Below are 18,465 nucleotides of genomic sequence, written 5' to 3'. Positions count from 1 at the left end.
CCCCCCCCCCCCCCCCCCCCCAAGCAATAGAGGGTTGTTATAGTAGGAAAAGTAAGTTTTTTTCTTTTTGCAGTACTATTTTTTTTGTTAAGAATGTAAACATCCTGTCATTTAATGAGCCAATAATTAGTACAATGAAGCTACGATTTCCATAGTTAAAATTTTGTGATCCATACTACCAAACACATTCAACAGGTCACTGAAGGTACTATGTATTTTCCGTGTTTGGATTCGTCATAACTACATGAGTGAGGTCAAATCATATTTTCAACAGTATACTATTACCTCAATGGTTTTGGAGAAGACTGAAAGACATTGATGCATTCACAATAAGAATTTTTTTTTTTTTCAAAATGTGTTGCTACTCTATACTTCAGTACTTCATAAAGTACACCAAGTCATTGACTGACTGTAAAATGCTCAACGAATGTCATATCAAGTCAGTGCAACAGTGCAGTACATCATTAAGCACACTTACTACAACTTAATGATTTCTGCTGGTGAATAATGCAACCAGCTGCCACAACTAGTTTTAATTTTAAATCATGTTACTTCAATGCCATAACTGGTTTTACACTATCATGTGCCTCTTTAGATGGCTAATGTTTACGATTAAATTAATGCCTTCATCAGCAGTATGTTGTCTGCTCCTGTACTACACAAAAATATTTAACACAGCATCAGACAACATGCTTCTGTTGAAAATCAGAAACATTAGCCATTTGTGGATGGGCATGATAGCCAGAAAATGGTTATGAGATTCAAATATAGCACTTTTAAAAGTAATTGTGGCTGTTTGCACTATTCACCAACAATCCTTAAAGGCTGCCACATTCACAAGATTCAGCAGGGAAAAAATAAAATTGATTATTGCTGTAATCATTTTAGTGAGTTTTTCATTGAAGCTGATATCCCTTAGTACTATACAAGATGTTTCCCATAGTAAATATACCATTTACACACTTGATATGACAATGGAAAGCTCTGGGTGGGAAACGAACAAACTATCACACACACACACACACACACACACACACACACACACACACACACACAGAGAGAGAGAGAGAGAGAGAGAGAGAGAAGTCTCCATTTCTCTCCTGTATCCGTAATTGCACTAAAAATATTAATTCGCTGGATATGGTGGTCACTAATTTTAAATTATTTTTGATTTCTCACGACTGCAAATAGGTAACAGTATCCTAGTTTTCTTACTTTCTTTTTTCCATTTTAATAATGTAACAAACAATTTCTTTTACTTTTGCAAATTTTTGTCATGCCAGGAGCTGCTTTTCAGTTACTTTTATGACATGGAGGATGTTGCAGTACCGACTGTAGTGCAGTCTCAATTACTGATTCTTAGTACTCTGAACTTGGTACCATCGCCCACCTGACAAACAGTACTTTGATCAAGATGTGAAAATCCTCCTTTCTCAGTTACTCCTTTATGGCCTGCGAGGAAAACACTACTGAAAGTGCTGTTGAAATACATTTCAGAAGGAATTACATTTCCTGTTTACATTTTTCACTTCTTGTTACTGCTCTCTCTTTATGGTGTGTCTAAATATTATGATACATTATTATGAGAAGGGAAGTTGCTAGTCAGCATATAGTGGAGATGCTGAGTAGCAGATAGGTACAACAAAATGACTCTCACAATGCCTATCTGCAACTCAGCATCTCTGCTATATAGTGAGTAGCAACTTTCCTCCTCATAATACTGTTGCATTCTATCCTGGATTTTCCATTATTATGACACATTTATTGTTTATGATTCTGTTATACAGTATGCAACCTTTAATGGCTCAGTCCAACTTGATGGAATGCATCATTGTAACTACTTGACATAATCCAGAATGAGATTTTCACTCTGCAGCGGAGTGTACGCTGATATGAAACTTCCTGGCAGATTAAAACTGTGTGCCCGACCGAGACTCGAACTCGGGACCTTTGCCTTTCGCGGGCAAGTGCTCTACCATCTGAGCTACCGAAGCACGACTCACGCCCGGTACTCACAGCTTTACTTCAGCCAGTACCTTGTCTCCTACCTTCCAAACTTTACAGAAGCTCTCCTGCGAACCTTGCAGAACTAGCACTCCTGAAAGAAAGGATATTGCGGAGACATGGCTTAGCCACAGCCTGGGGGATGTTTCCAGAATGAGATTTTCACTCTGCAGCGGAGTGTACACTGATATGAAACTTCCTGGCAGATTAAAACTGTGTGCCCGACCGAGACTCGAACTCGGGACCTTTGCCTTTCGCGGGCAAGTGCAGTAGAGCACTTGCCCGCGAAAGGCAAAGGTCCCGAGTTCGAGTCTCAGTCGGGCACACAGTTTTAATCTGCCAGGAAGTTTCATATCAGCGTACACTCCGCTGCAGAGTGAAAATCTCATTCTGGAAACATCCCCCAGGCTGTGGCTAAGCCATGTCTCCGCAATATCCTTTCTTTCAGGAGTGCTAGTTCTGCAAGGTTCGCAGGAGAGCTTCTGTAAAGTTTGGAAGGTAGGAGACGAGGTACTGGCTGAAGTAAAGCTGTGAGTACCAGGCGTGAGTCGTGCTTCGGTAGCTCAGATGGTAGAGCACTTGCCCGCGAAAGGCAAAGGTCCCGAGTTCGAGTCTCGGTCGGGCACACAGTTTTAATCTGCCAGGAAGTTTTACTTGACATAATAATTAGACAAATCATTTATCATCATGTTAATATATGTGACTAGACAGTTGTACCTAAGGAACAGTTGTCCTTGGCTTGGATTATCCCATTGTATGTTATTAGGGTGAATGAACTAAAGCTACATATCAATGATTCCACATGTTCACAATGAATAGTTAATTACAAAATCTCATTTCATATTTGTTCAAATAATTAATTAATAAGAAAACTTTATTCTATAGCTCTTCAAATAAACAAGGTAATGACAGTCCAAACTACAGGTTTGTTATCCAACAGGTACAACAGAAAAGGGATGCTCTCAAACACATGAATTGTTTATGACACTACTGCCTTCTCCCGAAACTTCACCTTCTCCTTAATTTCCATTTACAACATAGATAAGAATGTAACTTCCAGAGTTATGGGGTTGAACTGCATGTTTTTTTTATTATTATTAATTCTTGCAACTCTTTCTTACTATATATTACATCGGTTAGATAAAAACAGCCTAAAGACAACTGTAAGGTAGGCCTACTGGCTAGGTGGGTCAGTATTTAACTACAGATGTGTTCTTGTACTCTTCTGACAGACAAAAACAGCATGACAGAAGTATCATAATAATAATAATTATTATTATTATTAAAAAATATGTAAACACATCTGCTTAGTGGGCACAAAGAACTGGTAGAAGGAATCCAATGAGGTACTTCACTTACAGCAGTAGTTTTATTCTACTGGCAAATTAAGTGGAAGTTATTGCCCAGATACGGCCTCACTTCTACATTTACCAATGGTGACTGAAACAAAGCAGGACATACTTCGCATCAACTTTTCACACCAATACATGATGGCACCTACAGTACCCATAAACAACACTGTCAGGTTTCCATCCACTGATGTTACAAGCTAACGAGGGTAACACTGTCCCAATAAATTTGTATGTCAATACCCAGGGCTCTGTATCCTTGCCACAGATGTCAGACTTTCAGAGAGCCCTGTGGAAATCAGTAGTGTGGACTAAAAGCAAATAACACCAGGATTCAGATACAAGCATGTCTAAACAAATGACAATCTACTACCTAACATTATAAACATACAAAATGCACATCAAATGTAAAAAATCCAATATGCTGACTACCGGGGTGTCACAGGAATAAAATTAACCACATACTGGGGGACATAACTAGTGGAGTCACTCAACAATCATTGAGGAGCTTATTCTTGTCCTCGATATACACAAATGATCTTCCAATTACTTTAAAGGATGGTTCAAAAACTGTAATTTTCATTGATGGCACAATAATATTAATCAAGGGTACAAACTCAGCCTTACCAGACTTGGGTCAAATGATAGCTAAACAGACCTACAACTGATTCACAGTACAGAGTTTAAGAACTCATCTCACAAAGACCAGTATTACACAATTTCAAACAAGCAAAAGTGACCTGCTAGCATCAGAAACTGACATTAGTGGTCACACACTATACAAAACTCTCTGTGTAAGCTCCGTAGGAGTTCAGTTAGACAACAAGTTAAAGAGGAATACCACATGAATAAAATAATCAAGAACCTTCGTTCACAATATTTTGACCTTAGAAATTTCTTTCTATCTGTGTCGACCTAATGGCAAGAGTGTTGGCTTCTACTGCATTTTTTTCACTCCTTGTTATCTCACGAACTTTTGTAGTGGGAAGTGCATATAAAGTAAAAAACTTATTTATTCAGTGGAAGTGAGAAGCAAGAATATTGTTTCAAATAGATAACTGGCACCTTGGAGAGGCCATTTTTAAAGCACTACACTACTCTTACTTCCAGGTACAGTTATTCCTTAATGCTTTTTTTTCTTTTTTCTGGCGACAGAAATCAGTTTAAGCTGCATTAAAATGTCAGCAGTTGCAACCAAAGAAAATAAATTTCATGCAGACTTTATATCCTTGTCGATGTTTAGATCAAATTGACTTTGGCATAAAGGTATTTCACATGCCTCCAATCGAACATAAATTAAAAAATCAGGACTCCTAATCAATTCAAAAGAAAAGTAAAAACACACCTCAGTACCCACTTCCACTCAACATCAACACTCGAAGATTGAAAAATTCTTTTAGCTGTATGGCAAATATCAGTGTACTGTAATGCTTTATGACAAGTAGTAATGTGTGAATACTATAAACAAGACACTGTGTTTACAGATGCACATAACTATTTTCTTTGAAAAATATCATTGTAAGCAACTACATATTAAGCTACCTCTAGCAGGTAATATAAATAAGAAAGCATCAAATTTTTTTAGAGTATGAACTTTGTTATTAATTTACTGGTTTCAATTTAGCTGGCACAAGCATAATTGGCACTACACAGTATAGTGATAGTTTATTGTTAATACAGCGTTGAGACAAAGTTTGTATGATTCGCATGTCTTTTGTTAACATATACTCTGACTCATTCCACTTCCCTGGAGGTTCTACTTCATGCAATCTTAGAATCTGCAGAGTATGATTACGGACTGAAAGGAAGTTGAGGAGAGGTGGAGGAGGGGGAATGAAACAGTTGGGATTCAAAAGTCAAAAGAACATGAGAGAAGAAACAAATTTAACAACTTGCCAGTAAGAGCCCACTTATCTGCACGACGCTGCACCCTGTATTGTCTGGATGGAAAGATATCATACAGCAACTGCATCTGCTACTGAGGTAAAATGGCCCACAACTATAGGAATGGGTCCTTGATATCCTGACTACTGGCACTGGGACAGTGTTGATGTCCAAGCTGGTTGCACACACATGTCCTATTTGGAACAGATCTGGAGATCCTGCTGGCCACAGGAGTACCACATCATCACACAAACAGTTCATACAGACATGTATCACATGTAAAGGAGCATTGTCCTGTTGAAAAATGGCACCACAATACTGCCACATGAGGTCGCAAGATAACTATGATGTACTATTGTGCTGTCAATATGTCCTTCGAACACCACCAGCCATGACCTGAGGTCATACTTGGTGGCTCCTCACACCACGACATGAGAGTAACACCATGTGCTTCTCCACACCATTGGAAGAATGGGGGCCTCCTCAGGTTGCCACCATACTGGCAGACGATGGTCATCCAGGGTAATGCAGAACTGTGATCCACTGCTGAACATAATGTGATGTCATTCATCAGTAGTCTATGCTTCCTAGTCATAGTACCATTCCAGACAGAGTTCTTTGTATTGTGGTGTTAACGGCAGCCTACACATGGGATGCTAATTCTCTAATCCAGATGCTGCTAGTCTCCAACCAACGGTGCAGGATGACACAGAATGTTGCTGAGAGTACTTGTTCTCTGATGGCAGGTGCAGATGTGAAGCAGTACTTGATGCACAATATGTTGATCCCTCTTGCGGTGGTCAGACGTGGTCGACCAGAACCTTGACAATTAGCATGCCTGTGCTCATGTTCCCATGCAGTTGAACATCAGGCCACTGTCACCTCAGATCTTCACAAATCTGGATACTGCAAAATTCGTCGAGCCAGCCACAACTAGATCTCTTTTAAACAATATTAGGAACTGATAATGCTGTCTCATATGAGTACACAACATGTCCTTGTCCTTGGCAGTGGGTGCTTGACAACTGATGCTGCTCAAATCCCTTACATACCCTACCAGGCCAGGTAAAAACACTAAGAACAACATTAATGCACTATGGCAGTCATTTTGCCTGTCACAAAGAATCATTTACATACCTGGCGATGGTATATACATGCACAAAGTTATACTGACATCCAACCATGTCTTCTGGATGCTTCACTTTTTTTGTCAGGTGGTGTATTTCTGGTCTTTAACTATGGATCTGTGGTTCCAAAATACAGAGATTTTTATTTCAACTACTTAAATACACATAAGTTAATGCTAGCATTTAATGATGTATCAAAGCAAGATCGATAGATATAGAACCCAGATTAATTCTGGGAAACAAACGTGAAGGTAGTGCCAATGATTTTCTGGAACAACTAAATTAGTATTTCACTGATAATTAAGAATCACTAAGTTATAATGGAATCACTAAATTATGAATGACAGATAGCTCATATTGAATCAAAATCAAACAATTAAAAATGGAGCATATTAACATGTAAGTTTTAATTACAATTCAAAAAACATATTTGAATAGGGCCTAGTGTTTTAGGTAACTGCCAACTTATCATAAAAATAATTTCTTTCTCCAGTAGGTAATATGTCTGCAAAATACCTTTTGATGGTTGTGTATCAAGTATGCTGAGGGCAGATAGGTTTATACAGAATGTACGATGGTATATGGGAGACACTTGTACCACGTTCACAATAAAATGATATTCTGTCTACGACAAATTTACAAATCACAAAGCACAAGATCCACACCTGTTGCATATGGTATTATTAGAAACACCAGTGGAACACTGCTACAGAAACTTGCAGAATAGAAGCTGTTAAAACATAGGCACACAAGGGTAATGGCACTTTCATCAAATTATTCACATTACGGAGAAGCAATAGTACCTTCAGTACCATTGTGAAACCTGAGATCGTCTATGAATGTGAAATATGGAGTATCACTAAATATATCATACACAAATTGCAAGTGTTTATAGTTGGTTATCTTTGGCAGTACTGGTACATTAGTTTCAAATAATTTAGCTGGGTCAGATTCAAGTGAAGACTGATGAGACTGTTAAGCAAATACTAACCAGTTTAGAAATAAATATGAGAAAATGGGCCGCAGGAAAATACTGTTATGATCAAACTATGGTGTTACAAAAAGTGAGGAACACTCATGAACATAAAAACGCAGCACCATAATGACAAATTACCAGTAGTGTGGTAAAACTTACTAATATTAAGAATTTGGTTACGAACTGAGCCCTCTAGAGATCTTCTATCAGAAGAGTCTATAATTAATAACATTCTCATCTGGAATGATTCGTTTGCTACCTAAATCATAGGGAGTAAGCAATGCTTATATGGCAGTCACTGGCATTTCTGCCTTATTATTATCTACTAAACCATCCATTTTTCATCGTAATCAATGACAACTGCAGAGGGCTTGTAACTTGAAATAATAAACTCAAGACCACATTATTTAATAGTCGGAGTTCAGCAAATATGCAAACTATTATGGTGTTTTTATTTCAGGAGTAAAAATGAGCGTACATTTGTTAGTTTATAAAATACTGTTTTACCTCTCCTTTGGCATACTCTCTCAGAAGCTGGCTTCGTCTGCGAATGTACAAAGTTCCTGTAAAAATCAAGACATTATATCAGTCGTAGATCGTTAGCAGTCTTTTGCGTAAACTCCAAAAACATTTGATATGTTTGTGTTTCTACTGATTCACGAATTGACAGCTCTGCTGGTGCCGTCCCCCCCAACAGTGAAACTTTTCATAACAAAGCCTAGAATTTCAGGGATTGTCTACAGCAATTAAATTTGGAGTGTAAGACACATACTAAAGTTTGGATGATTAGGCGCTCGATGAGCATTATACTTCGCATCCAAAGCAAACACCTGCTGTTGCCACACGCCAGCCATTATTTTGATGTTGTAGAATGTCAACTTTTCGGTTATACGAGTGTCAAATGAGAGTGGAAAATTAAAAATATTTTCAATAATATTATTCTATACATACGCGACAAAATGTGAGTGATATAATATAGTTATTATATGTAAAGAAAATGAATGAATATTGTTTTCGAAAATAAGTATAGAACTTGAGTTTAGTAGCTATCTCCACCATATTTCTCCCCGCCCATGGATGCTTATTTCCGTTGATTCTGTCAAGGAGAGGAGATACGTGCAGTGCAGTGAAAATGCAAGCTATTAAATGTGTTGTTGTTGGTGATGGGTAAGTTGTTGTACTATTACTTAAAATAGAAGTTTAAGACTTCTGTTGATTCATTGCGGCTTATTTATGGTACTACATGTACCACTCGTCGACTAGACATCGCCGATGTTGGTGTTAAAGCAGTTGCTATGGTCGTGTTATATTTTGTGTGCTTTTGGTATTAATCATACTGTGGAGACTATCGGTTTATTTGAGAATAAGTACATTTTCATTCTCAGGAAGAGTATTTTGTTATCAGTTGCCCATTATTTTGACCTGTATTGTAAAAATCAACACAAAATTGGCCTGTATAAAAACTATTGTAATACAGACTAACATCAGAAACTGAACTCTTAAGCCAACTGCCTTAACACTTAGTTGATGCATACTGTTAACCATCTGATCATTATCCTACAAGTAGTGTCTTGGCGACTGGACGGTTTCAGGATTTTTTTTTTTCGTGCAACATGGATGTTTTACAACATAATAGTAAAAAAATGTATTTGAGGAATTTAGGATGTGACGTCATGTCTCGAGAAGCGATTAGCAGATTTTTGCATAGAATCTGTGCATGTTATAGCTAGAACAAATATTTATGCCGCTGATTTCAATATGGAATAAGTTTTTGCCTTGACCAGTAGTTCTCCTTTCTTTTCTTTTGGGAAGTGATTACAGAGTAACATTAAGCTATTTAAGGATATCACAGCGAATGGCTTTAAGCAATGACAAGTTTCTAGTTGCATAATATGTTATAGTCCCATAATTGGTTCTAGTCCATTTGGCTTATAATTTTATAGTATATATCAATTTGCTAGTTTACTACTTTGCCGACTAAATGTATCAAGAGAGGTTCAGGAAGCTACAGGTTGTTGAAAGTGTGGCAATTTCTTTAGTTTTTTTAAATGGCTTTCTCTCACTTCTAGAAGGGAAAATCGTCTCATTCTTGATTAATTTACGTACAGATGCAATCCAGTTTCATCCTAAATGGGAAATACCAAACAAAATCACATTTACCTCATGAAGTGGTGTAGTTACAGTGACCTAGCAGTTTTCTCTTCAGCACTGGAATTTTTTACCTGTTCGATTTGATTTTTGTGTTTTTGCCGTAGCTTGTTTGTAAACCGTTCACCACCGCGTCGCCAAATAGAGTGCTGCTACTTCAGACAAGTAGAGCGATTTTAAAATACCTCATTTTAGTGCCATATGTAGACTTGATCATACAGTAGGCTTTACCTCAGCTGGTTTCATTCTTTGTTTACTTTATATTAAAAGTGCTTTCTAAATTGTTATACAAAGGAATATTTAAAAACTGATAATCTCGCAGCCGTGGCACCGTTCTAACTGAACTTGAAGTGTGTCCCGGTAGTATGAAACCAATAGATTATTTTCAACTGCTGTAGTTACATAATGTTATCCCGAAATATTGTCAGACCATAGCATCTAACAAAATCTTTTAATTCGCAGAAAGACATTTAGTAACACCGTGAACAAAGAGTCATCACAAAGACGCTTACTGTTATCTGTATTGGATGTCAGTTACAGGAGCCAGAAAACACTGAATGTAGATCTTGGTCTCGTAATTACAGTTTCCTACATTAACCAAACGGGTAAGATGAGTATTAATCGCCTTCCCAGGATATGATATAAGATCTCGACAATTTAAGTTCAAACCTTGGTTTCGACGTATCAACGAACACTTAGTCGAACTGGAACCTAGTCTTAGGGATGAGGAAGCAGGAGTTGAGATTTCTGTGCTGATGTTGGAGTGACAGGTACCGCAGCTTCTGCTTGTACGCCCAGCCTTGGACTGCGGCTGCACACCTGTAAGAGCCGGCTGCGGCCGTCGCCAGGAATTGGGTCAGTCCGAGGGATGCTCATTTTTCCCTTCCGCCAAATCGATTGTGCCAGAAGCGGCCAGATCCACGTGCTACCGCCCCTCATCTCATTGTACAACCCCCCTCCCTACCATCGGCCCAATGTGGTACGCTTCCCCGGATTTAAAGCCAATCGTTTCTTACTGCCAGCCCAAAATTTCATAGTACTCGTTTTCGTTGTAGCGGATATTTCGTAAACTTTTCATTTGTTTTGGTTTTTAAAATTCGCTATTTAGGACTGATCTAATTGTACTAAATTTCTTCCGTTATCGTTCCCGATTCTAGGCTGCAGTCGACATCGTTGCTGTGGAACGGTGGTATATCTAACAAGGAAAACTCCCCATCGCACTCTCCCACCCTCCCTTCCTCTGATATAGTGGTAAGATGGCCCAGTGGATAGCCCGTCAAAAGATGAACACAGATCAAGCATGAAAACAGGAAGGTGCAATGAACTGTGGAGGAAAAAGCAAAATAGAAAAAGTGAACGGCCCAAGCACAAGATGTACAACATCGAGCACATGAAAGTCGCCATGGCGTCACGCTGTTGGACTGCGAAGGGGGAGATCTGTGTTCAGAACTCTCTCTCTCTCTCTCTCTCTCTCTCTCTCTCTCTCTTTGCAAAATTACGAACATTCCGCCCTTTCATTGGCGTGTCTGCTCACTGTATTAAAATTGGTCTGTGTCGTGGTGCAACGTCCGTTTACAACAGCGAGTTGTAAGGAAGGGACCTCCAGACGTATGTACATCCTGTTTTTTCTATACAAGTACCCCATGTTATGAATCTTGCGTTCCGTTTTGTAAGGTTTGCCTCTTGAATTCCTTTTATTCATCACATTAACTTGCGACGGTAATATGTCCTTACACATGACTCATTTTCTGTAACCAGTGTATAGTATGACAATTGCCAAGACTACAGAACGAGAACAGACACGTCAGTGACGGGACGGAAAGTTCATAATTTTGTGAGAAACATGGGACACGAGGGAGATTTGAACATGGATATTTCCCCTTTGCAGTCCAACACCATGACCACACAACCGTTCTTAAAGTTTGCTCCATGTTGCAGATATTGAGCTTGGACCGTTCACTTTCCTATTTTGCTGGGCGGGGGGGGGGGGGGGGGGGGGGGGCGATGGGGAGTTTCTCTTCTAGGGCTTAGGGCTTACTCCGTGCCTGTCTTGTGCAGTGACAGTCGGGTAGGGGGAAAAATTCCCAAAAAACAAGGCATGATTTTTACATTCAGATAGTTTGTGATTAGCGTAATGCATTTAACAAGCTGAAGATTTGTTTGAACACTACTAAAATGGCTCGGTGAAATCTGAAGTCTTAAATTTACTGCATAAATAAAATTGCGTAAATTAAACAAGGAACAGAAGGTAATTGGAGTGTACACATTATGCTTCATTGGCTTGACATGAGAATATTTTCTGCGGAAAAATGATTTAGAAGTGTGACCGTTGACTGACCTCCAGTAAGGTTAGCACGAAAATAAAAAGCTTTCAGTTAAGTTTTGATTAGTAAGTGTAATGTGAACACCATCAGACCGAGGTTAGTGCCGCAGCAATATGTGAAGAGTTTGTGCTTTGTCTCTAATGACGTTGTCTTCGATTGGCTTCCTTTGGACGCATACATTAATGTTAATTTCTGTGGTTTTTTTTCTAGGAATGAAAAACAGTGCGTAGCTAAAAAGGCGTCCCATCCGGGCACCAGTCCAGATATAGAAAACTATTTGATGTTGAGCCTTAAAAGGCGCCGTGTAACTGAAATCAACTGCATTATGACTCATTACAACATTCCGTGTTGCTTTTATAATCGATCCTGTCTGGAATAATCTACCATTGAAGTGCAGGAAGGGGGTTCTTGCATGGTAACACATCGCGGATGGAGCAGGGGTGGAATGACTGCTTAAATGCCTCAGCACGTGCTGTATACAGTGTACTTTTATCTGCGCGATCCGAACGGGAGCGATACGTAGGAGATTGAAAAATATTCACTTAATACTTTCTCTTGAGACTTTCTAAGTACGCTTACGTGGGGTAGTTGGCGCTAACTCGTGATTTTTTTTTTCTATTAAGGTTTTTCCTTTCTGAGACGCTCTCCCATACATCACGAAAAATTGATGATCATTTGTGCTCGCCCTTCTTTGTATGCGCTCATTGTTTCCGGTTACTCCTATCTGCTATGGTCGGACACACTGAGCAGTATTCTAATAAAGTATTAGTAACAAGTGGCTGATAAAAATTCAAATATGGGCTTCACAAATGATTTGTACGCAGTCTCCTTTGTGGATTGTATTTTCTTAGTGTTCCGCCAATGAACCGAAGTCTGCCACCTGCCACAACGACGAGACGTTTTGATCTTCCATTTCATGTTCCTACAGATTTACCCCCGGGTATTTGTATTCTGTCGCCTGATTCTAATTGTGAATCACGGATGATGCAGTTTTTTTCTTCAATGTGACGAATACAATTTTACAACTGTTAAGTTTATAGCGAGTTGCCAGTCTTTACTGCACATTGATAGCTTATGTGTCCGATTGAATATTTGTGCAGTTTTTATCAGTTATTTGGTATAGGTTACTGTATCATTTGTGAACAGCCTGAGGTTACTATTAATATTGTATGCCATGTCATAACTGTGCAACATGAACGAAAAGAGCCAATGCTCGTCCCTGGGACATGGCTTAATTACTTCTGTCTCTTCGTCCACTGGATACTCCTTCCTAAGAAAGACTCATTTTAGTCAAAGATTTTGTTGATCGCGCCGTGCAGTCATGCTTTTGTTTATAAACATTGGTGTGGTGGCTAGTCAAATGGTTGTCAGAAGTAAAGAAGTGTTTCATTTATCTGATTGGTTTGATCTGTGGCTTTTAAAGGTGCCCTGTGTGAAAAGCTCTGATCTGTGGCTTTTAAAGACGTCCCGTGAGAAAATCCCAAGTTGGGTTCGCATGACATAGCGTTAATGCTAGCTGCACCACGACGCTGCGTGCCTTTGCTTTGCCTTTGAACCAATCGGATCATCAGTTTCCGCCGCTTCGTAACAGGCCGACGTCTCGTATTCTGTTCGCGGAGTGGGTAGTGGCCGGCCAGTAAGATGTTGCTTCGAACATCTTGTTGACAGCTTGCAGGTCTCCAACTGCAAGAAAGCTTAATAGCTAACTAGGGTGATCAGGAATGCGGAGTAAATCTCAAGGAACTCATATCCAAAGAAACTGTGGGTAAAAAGGCTTAAAAAGGACTATTACCCTTGGCACTGCTGAATGGCGTTTAAGTAACTTCAGGTTTGATGCTAATGTACTCGGCGGCTCTCCCGCAAATTCCAGTATATCTTCTGCTCGATGCTCTTACCTGACATGCTTTGATGGTTCTAAGTTCGTAGCCCGGCGCCGACCGTCACAGAGGTAGCGTCCCCAGACGACACCCGACTGTGTTCGTTTCTCTGGGCGGCCCCCTTTTTTTTCTAAAGTTTGCTATCCTTCTGGGCGCTTTCATATGACATACGTCCCTCGCATGTGTGTGATATTACCGTATTGGGAACGGATCAAGAGGCAAAGGTCACGATCACGCGCTGATTGCGGAATTCTCGAGTCATGAGTTGCCTGTCCTCTGACCGCTCCGAGTGTACGTAAACTGTGTCCCGCCGGGCGCTAGTTTGTCTCGCTCTGAGCAAACGATTGCACAAACGCGTCCGTTGCCTGTTCCCTACATCTCTAAGTTACTACACGAGTTCAATGTTCTGTTCCAACTTGAATACTGGTATTTGCATCTGGTTCCTAAGTTTGGAATGTACAAACATTTTTCGCTTCCGTTCAAATTCAAGACGCTCAGTCTTGTTTAACTGTGATGAACATTGTATTTGTTTACTGCCCATGGCATACTCGCTACCGTGCCGTTGGTAAAATATCAAAGGCGCAGAGAAAAAGAACAGCCCGCATTTCCATAAAAATCTATGAATATGCAGGTCACCGAAGACAGCTTGCCGTCGTTGATCTGTACACCAATGGCAACAAAGTAGCAATTGGCCGACTGTTACAGCAATCCTGTTCGTGCGGGCTTCAACAGTAGCCAGGACTTTTATTGAATCCTACACACTGCTTGATTTTATCTGATAAACGTTTCCTCTACGGGTCATATGCCGTGATTGTGTATTTCCATTTAATGCTTTTGGCCAATGAGTCACAATGCGTTCGTTTCACCTTTGGGTGAGTCTGTGGCCCGCTGAAATTGGTCTCTCATGCCACTACAGGTTTGAAAATATGCCAACGCGTCCTTGTTCATGCCCAGTTATAGCTGCTGCAGTCAGGTCTTAACTTTATAAGGTAATGGATCTCAACACCACTTTCGTGCTTCTTGTACGCCCTTCATTTGCAACATGTGTTAATGGTTTGTTTCTGTTGTTCATGTCTTCCCCATATTTTACTTCGCGTCTACATTTATTCCTCATTTTCTCTTATATTTGCTATCGTGCTTGTGTAGAATTTAAAATTATTTACGTGAATTCACTTCGATCTGCTTCTCATATGGGTTTATATTGTTGTTAAGTTCTTGTGTTTTATTAACAACAAAAGAAAATCATACTTGGATGTGCCAGGGAAAAGCGAAGGGGGGATGGGGAGGAGGTAGGATTACGTTGAAGTCTCACGTAGCACAGAATCATTCAAACGAAGGCTATAGTCAGGCCAAATTATCTAATCTTTCAGATAGACAAACTGTTTTGAACACCACGGATTAGATGTCGGATGACAGTACACTGGTACTCATTCATTTCCGTAAGAAATAAAGTAATTGCTAAACAGCTGCGGTCCCATGTCATAGGAGCGTCGCTTCTCAGAACTGTTGAGACAAGTACTCGTTTAGTGTAAATAAAATATCTGAATTTCCAAGAAATAGGTTTTCTCGAATAAATGTGTCGGCACTAAGGTGGAGGAAAGAATTTCCTTTTTGTCCCCGTTCGTAGCAACACGGTATTGCGTCAGAAAGAGGAAAATGTGGAAAAGTGTGTAATCATGCTTGCAGGTGTCTCAACTATTTGACATTCACTGCTATTTGAAGGCCCCCTCAAGACTTTTCCACGAGGTCTCCAGCTCTACGAGCCCACGTTGCTACTACAGGTATTTGATGCCACCTGACCGCCTTCCATTACTTATTTCGATTTTTTCTTAGCTCTTGGATTCCACCTAAGAACATCGTTGATCCATCTACTATTCACTCACCTGGCTATAGGTGCAGCCTGGCTTTATCTTCTTTGCAGTCTAATTGTCTTCTGCTCCGGGCTCTTCTCTGAGCCGTTTGTTTCATGTCTCTCTCTGAAATTTTCAACACTCCTCTCCCCATTACTCTGAGCAACCCTCAGTTCTGGATGGTTTTGTCATTTCTAGCCCATGTCTCACAGTCACAGTATACATGGATTGTAAAGTTCTCGTTTCAGACGCATCAAAATCTAATTTTTTAAAAGTCTGTTTTGTTTGCCAAAAGCGCACTAGGCCGTTTCTATTTTGCTGTTGCTCTTGCTGTCAATCCAGTGGTCTTCAACTGTGCTAAACGCAATAACTCGACTGCCTTTGACTTCTGTTACTTTGTACAGTTTTGTTTTATATATGTTGGTCATACATTGTCTTAATATTAATGATTTGGAGTACTCCTAACTATTAAGATATTTCATTAGTTGTTGACTACCTGCAAAAGAGTGCAATCAGTACAATGTCATCAGCAAAACGAAGATGGTTGAGGTATGTCCCGTGGGCATGAATTCCTTCATTTTCCCATTTTAAGGATCTAAAAACTTCGGCTAGAACTGGTAAAAAGTTTTGACACACAATCCCTTACCCTAAAACCAAGCGTGGTGCGGCAGTGTTGTACTGGTCTGATATCCGAAAGGACGATATTTTTACTCGATGACTAGCCATCCAAGTTGTGGATTTTCATGGTTTCCCTAAATCGGTTAAGAAAAATCGTAGGACGGTCCCTGAGAAAAGGACAGGTTTGGTTTCTTTTCCCGTCTTCTCCCAAACAGAGCTTTTACTGTCTCATGCCCTCGTCGTACACTAATCTTTTCTCCGCACTTTCCTAACTTACCTTTAAATTCTAAAGTTCTGATTATACTCATATCGATTGATGGAAACTGAAGCATTGGCGTATATAATTTTCAGTAGGCTAATATAGGATGAATCACTGCCTTGTTTCTCATGGGCTGTCAGCACAGATTTCTTGAAACTGAGTCAGAAGCTTTCGGAAAGTCCGTGAATCTGTCAACGCCGTAACTGATACCGAGTGTTCCGTCCTAAAATTTGGTTCGTTACTTGCAAGTAACCCAGTGTGCTATATCCGCTTCGAAAGTCATCTTGTTACTTTGCGTGATTAAAATACAACGTTTTTCTATGTATCAGTCCATAGGTAAAACCATTACTGGTTGGAAAGCAGAGGGACCGTTAAACATCAGAATTGGCGAAGTGGGTGAAACGTATTTTTTTTTCATTCATTGGTGTTACGGATATACCAGAAAAAAAAGAAACCGCAGAATACTTTCTCTGGACACACTAATCATTACAGAGAAAGCATTGTTAGTGGTGAAGTTTGTGCGCACTTCTAGTCATAGTCTGTTGATAACACGCAGATAGCATAAGGAGTAAAATCTTTGTTTCAAGGTAGAAAATGCATTTCTCGAGATCACAGACAAAGAAATACCTATTCGTAAATTACTGGTTTCCTTCGCTTTCAAGACATGGTTTTTCTCTGGCGGCCTTAAACTATGTGGTCGATTATGAATGCAGTTTTTTTCCCCCGAGTAGGGACACGCCTCTTTTACAAGATACCTTTTAGAATTTACCCAGCACACTCTTCTTAGCGATACCTGACTTTTGCCGGAAATTTACTCGGTGATACAGGAACTTGAAAATGTCTTCATTGTATTGCAGATCTTTTTTTCTTTTTGCTCTGTCGGCTGTTGAGATTGGCTTATGTACTTATAACTTTTATTTATGATTTAAGCTGTGAAACCCTCTGCATTAAGTGAATCGGGTATATCTTTGTTTGATTCGTACTTAAAAGACGTTCAAGGTAGGTACCTGGTAACCAGAGGAGAGCGCATTTGGTGCTTCAAGATAAGATATCAGAGGCATTTTGCGTAGACAGGCGTTATCACGAGATAAGAGATGACTCACCAGGCGCCAGTGTGTCAGGTACTGTAGCAAATGATATATTACAACTCGTTCGGGGATTGTGTATCTGTTTTTACGGAATCTGTAAAAGAAAATAAAAACTTCCTGCCATCCTGTAGATGGTGTAAATGTCCGTCGATAGTAGTATCGCATAGGCATATAGTTCAATGCTAATGTCAGGTTGAAAAAAGTTTTTCAAAGCATTCAAAGTTGATGTGAAGTTGCGGAAGGTAAATTTATGTAGTGATATCTGGATTGTGTGAAGCTTCCCTTAAAGTATCCAAAAGTAGTTCGTTTATATTGCTGTCGCTGTGCTGTATTGTATCAGTCATTGGCAGACTCCATAAATAATTTTTATATCATCGCAAAAGGCATTTGTCACGCCACTAGCTGTTGCGGAAAAAGAGAGATAAGAGCCGAATTCCCACAAAGATAATGTTGCCTTATACACTCTTTCGCACTGATATGTAAATAATTAAGTTGTCGGTAGTACCTTCCATGATCGCAGAACAAAACTGTTTCTTCTTTTTTAGCAGCCCATTGATTTCGTGCAGCCAGAGGATCTCTGGAGACTTGAATAGTGTGGTTTAGTCAAATGACCAAGCGGCACGCACGCAGGCGCGCACGTGTGCGCCCGCCTCCCCCCCCCCCCCCTCACACTCACTCAGTGTTCTAATTAAAATGGCTGTTGAGGTACGTCTGTTATGAACTGATTCTGTAGAGTACTTCAGTTTTGAAGGACAGTTAATTGTTGGTAAATTATGTTAACTTTACAGGGACTGTTCGAGATTGATATTCCTGATACGTTCCAGTACAAGAGAAGTCTGCCAGGAAGGTTGAAGCTTTGGCCGACCCTATGGTGATACACCCTCCAGTGCCTCCGCTTTGTAACTGATCAATGCATCTCCAAGGGTGGCTATTGTGTAGCAGCGCTTACCTATTATGCCGA

The 18,465-nt window shown here is 39.9% G+C and overlaps 2 protein-coding genes across 2 annotated transcripts in view; one reads left to right on the top strand and one right to left on the bottom strand.

Annotated features, from left to right (window-relative positions):
• The window catches only part of LOC126162563 (WD repeat-containing protein 13-like), a 78,189-nt gene extending 69,976 nt beyond the window's left edge, over positions 1–8,213 (bottom strand). The window contains exons 1-2 of the mRNA XM_049919152.1: positions 8,113–8,213; positions 7,848–7,903 (exon numbers count right to left, since the gene is read on the bottom strand). Of these exons, the coding sequence (XP_049775109.1) occupies positions 7,848–7,903; positions 8,113–8,194 (138 nt within the window). The 5' untranslated portion in view covers positions 8,195–8,213. The remainder of the gene's footprint in view (positions 1–7,847; positions 7,904–8,112) is intronic.
• A 183-nt stretch (positions 8,214–8,396) lies between these two features.
• The window catches only part of LOC126162562 (ras-related protein Rac1), a 112,279-nt gene continuing 102,210 nt past the window's right edge, over positions 8,397–18,465 (top strand). Inside the window, exon 1 of the mRNA XM_049919151.1 lies at positions 8,397–8,507. Within this exon, the coding sequence (XP_049775108.1) occupies positions 8,473–8,507 (35 nt within the window). The 5' untranslated portion in view covers positions 8,397–8,472. The remainder of the gene's footprint in view (positions 8,508–18,465) is intronic.

The sequence above is a fragment of the Schistocerca cancellata genome, chromosome 2 (assembly GCF_023864275.1).
Source record: "Schistocerca cancellata isolate TAMUIC-IGC-003103 chromosome 2, iqSchCanc2.1, whole genome shotgun sequence".
Taxonomy (NCBI): domain Eukaryota; kingdom Metazoa; phylum Arthropoda; class Insecta; order Orthoptera; family Acrididae; genus Schistocerca; species Schistocerca cancellata.
The sequence above is the reverse complement of the archived record's forward strand: the minus strand, read 5'-3'. Positions and strand labels throughout refer to the sequence as shown.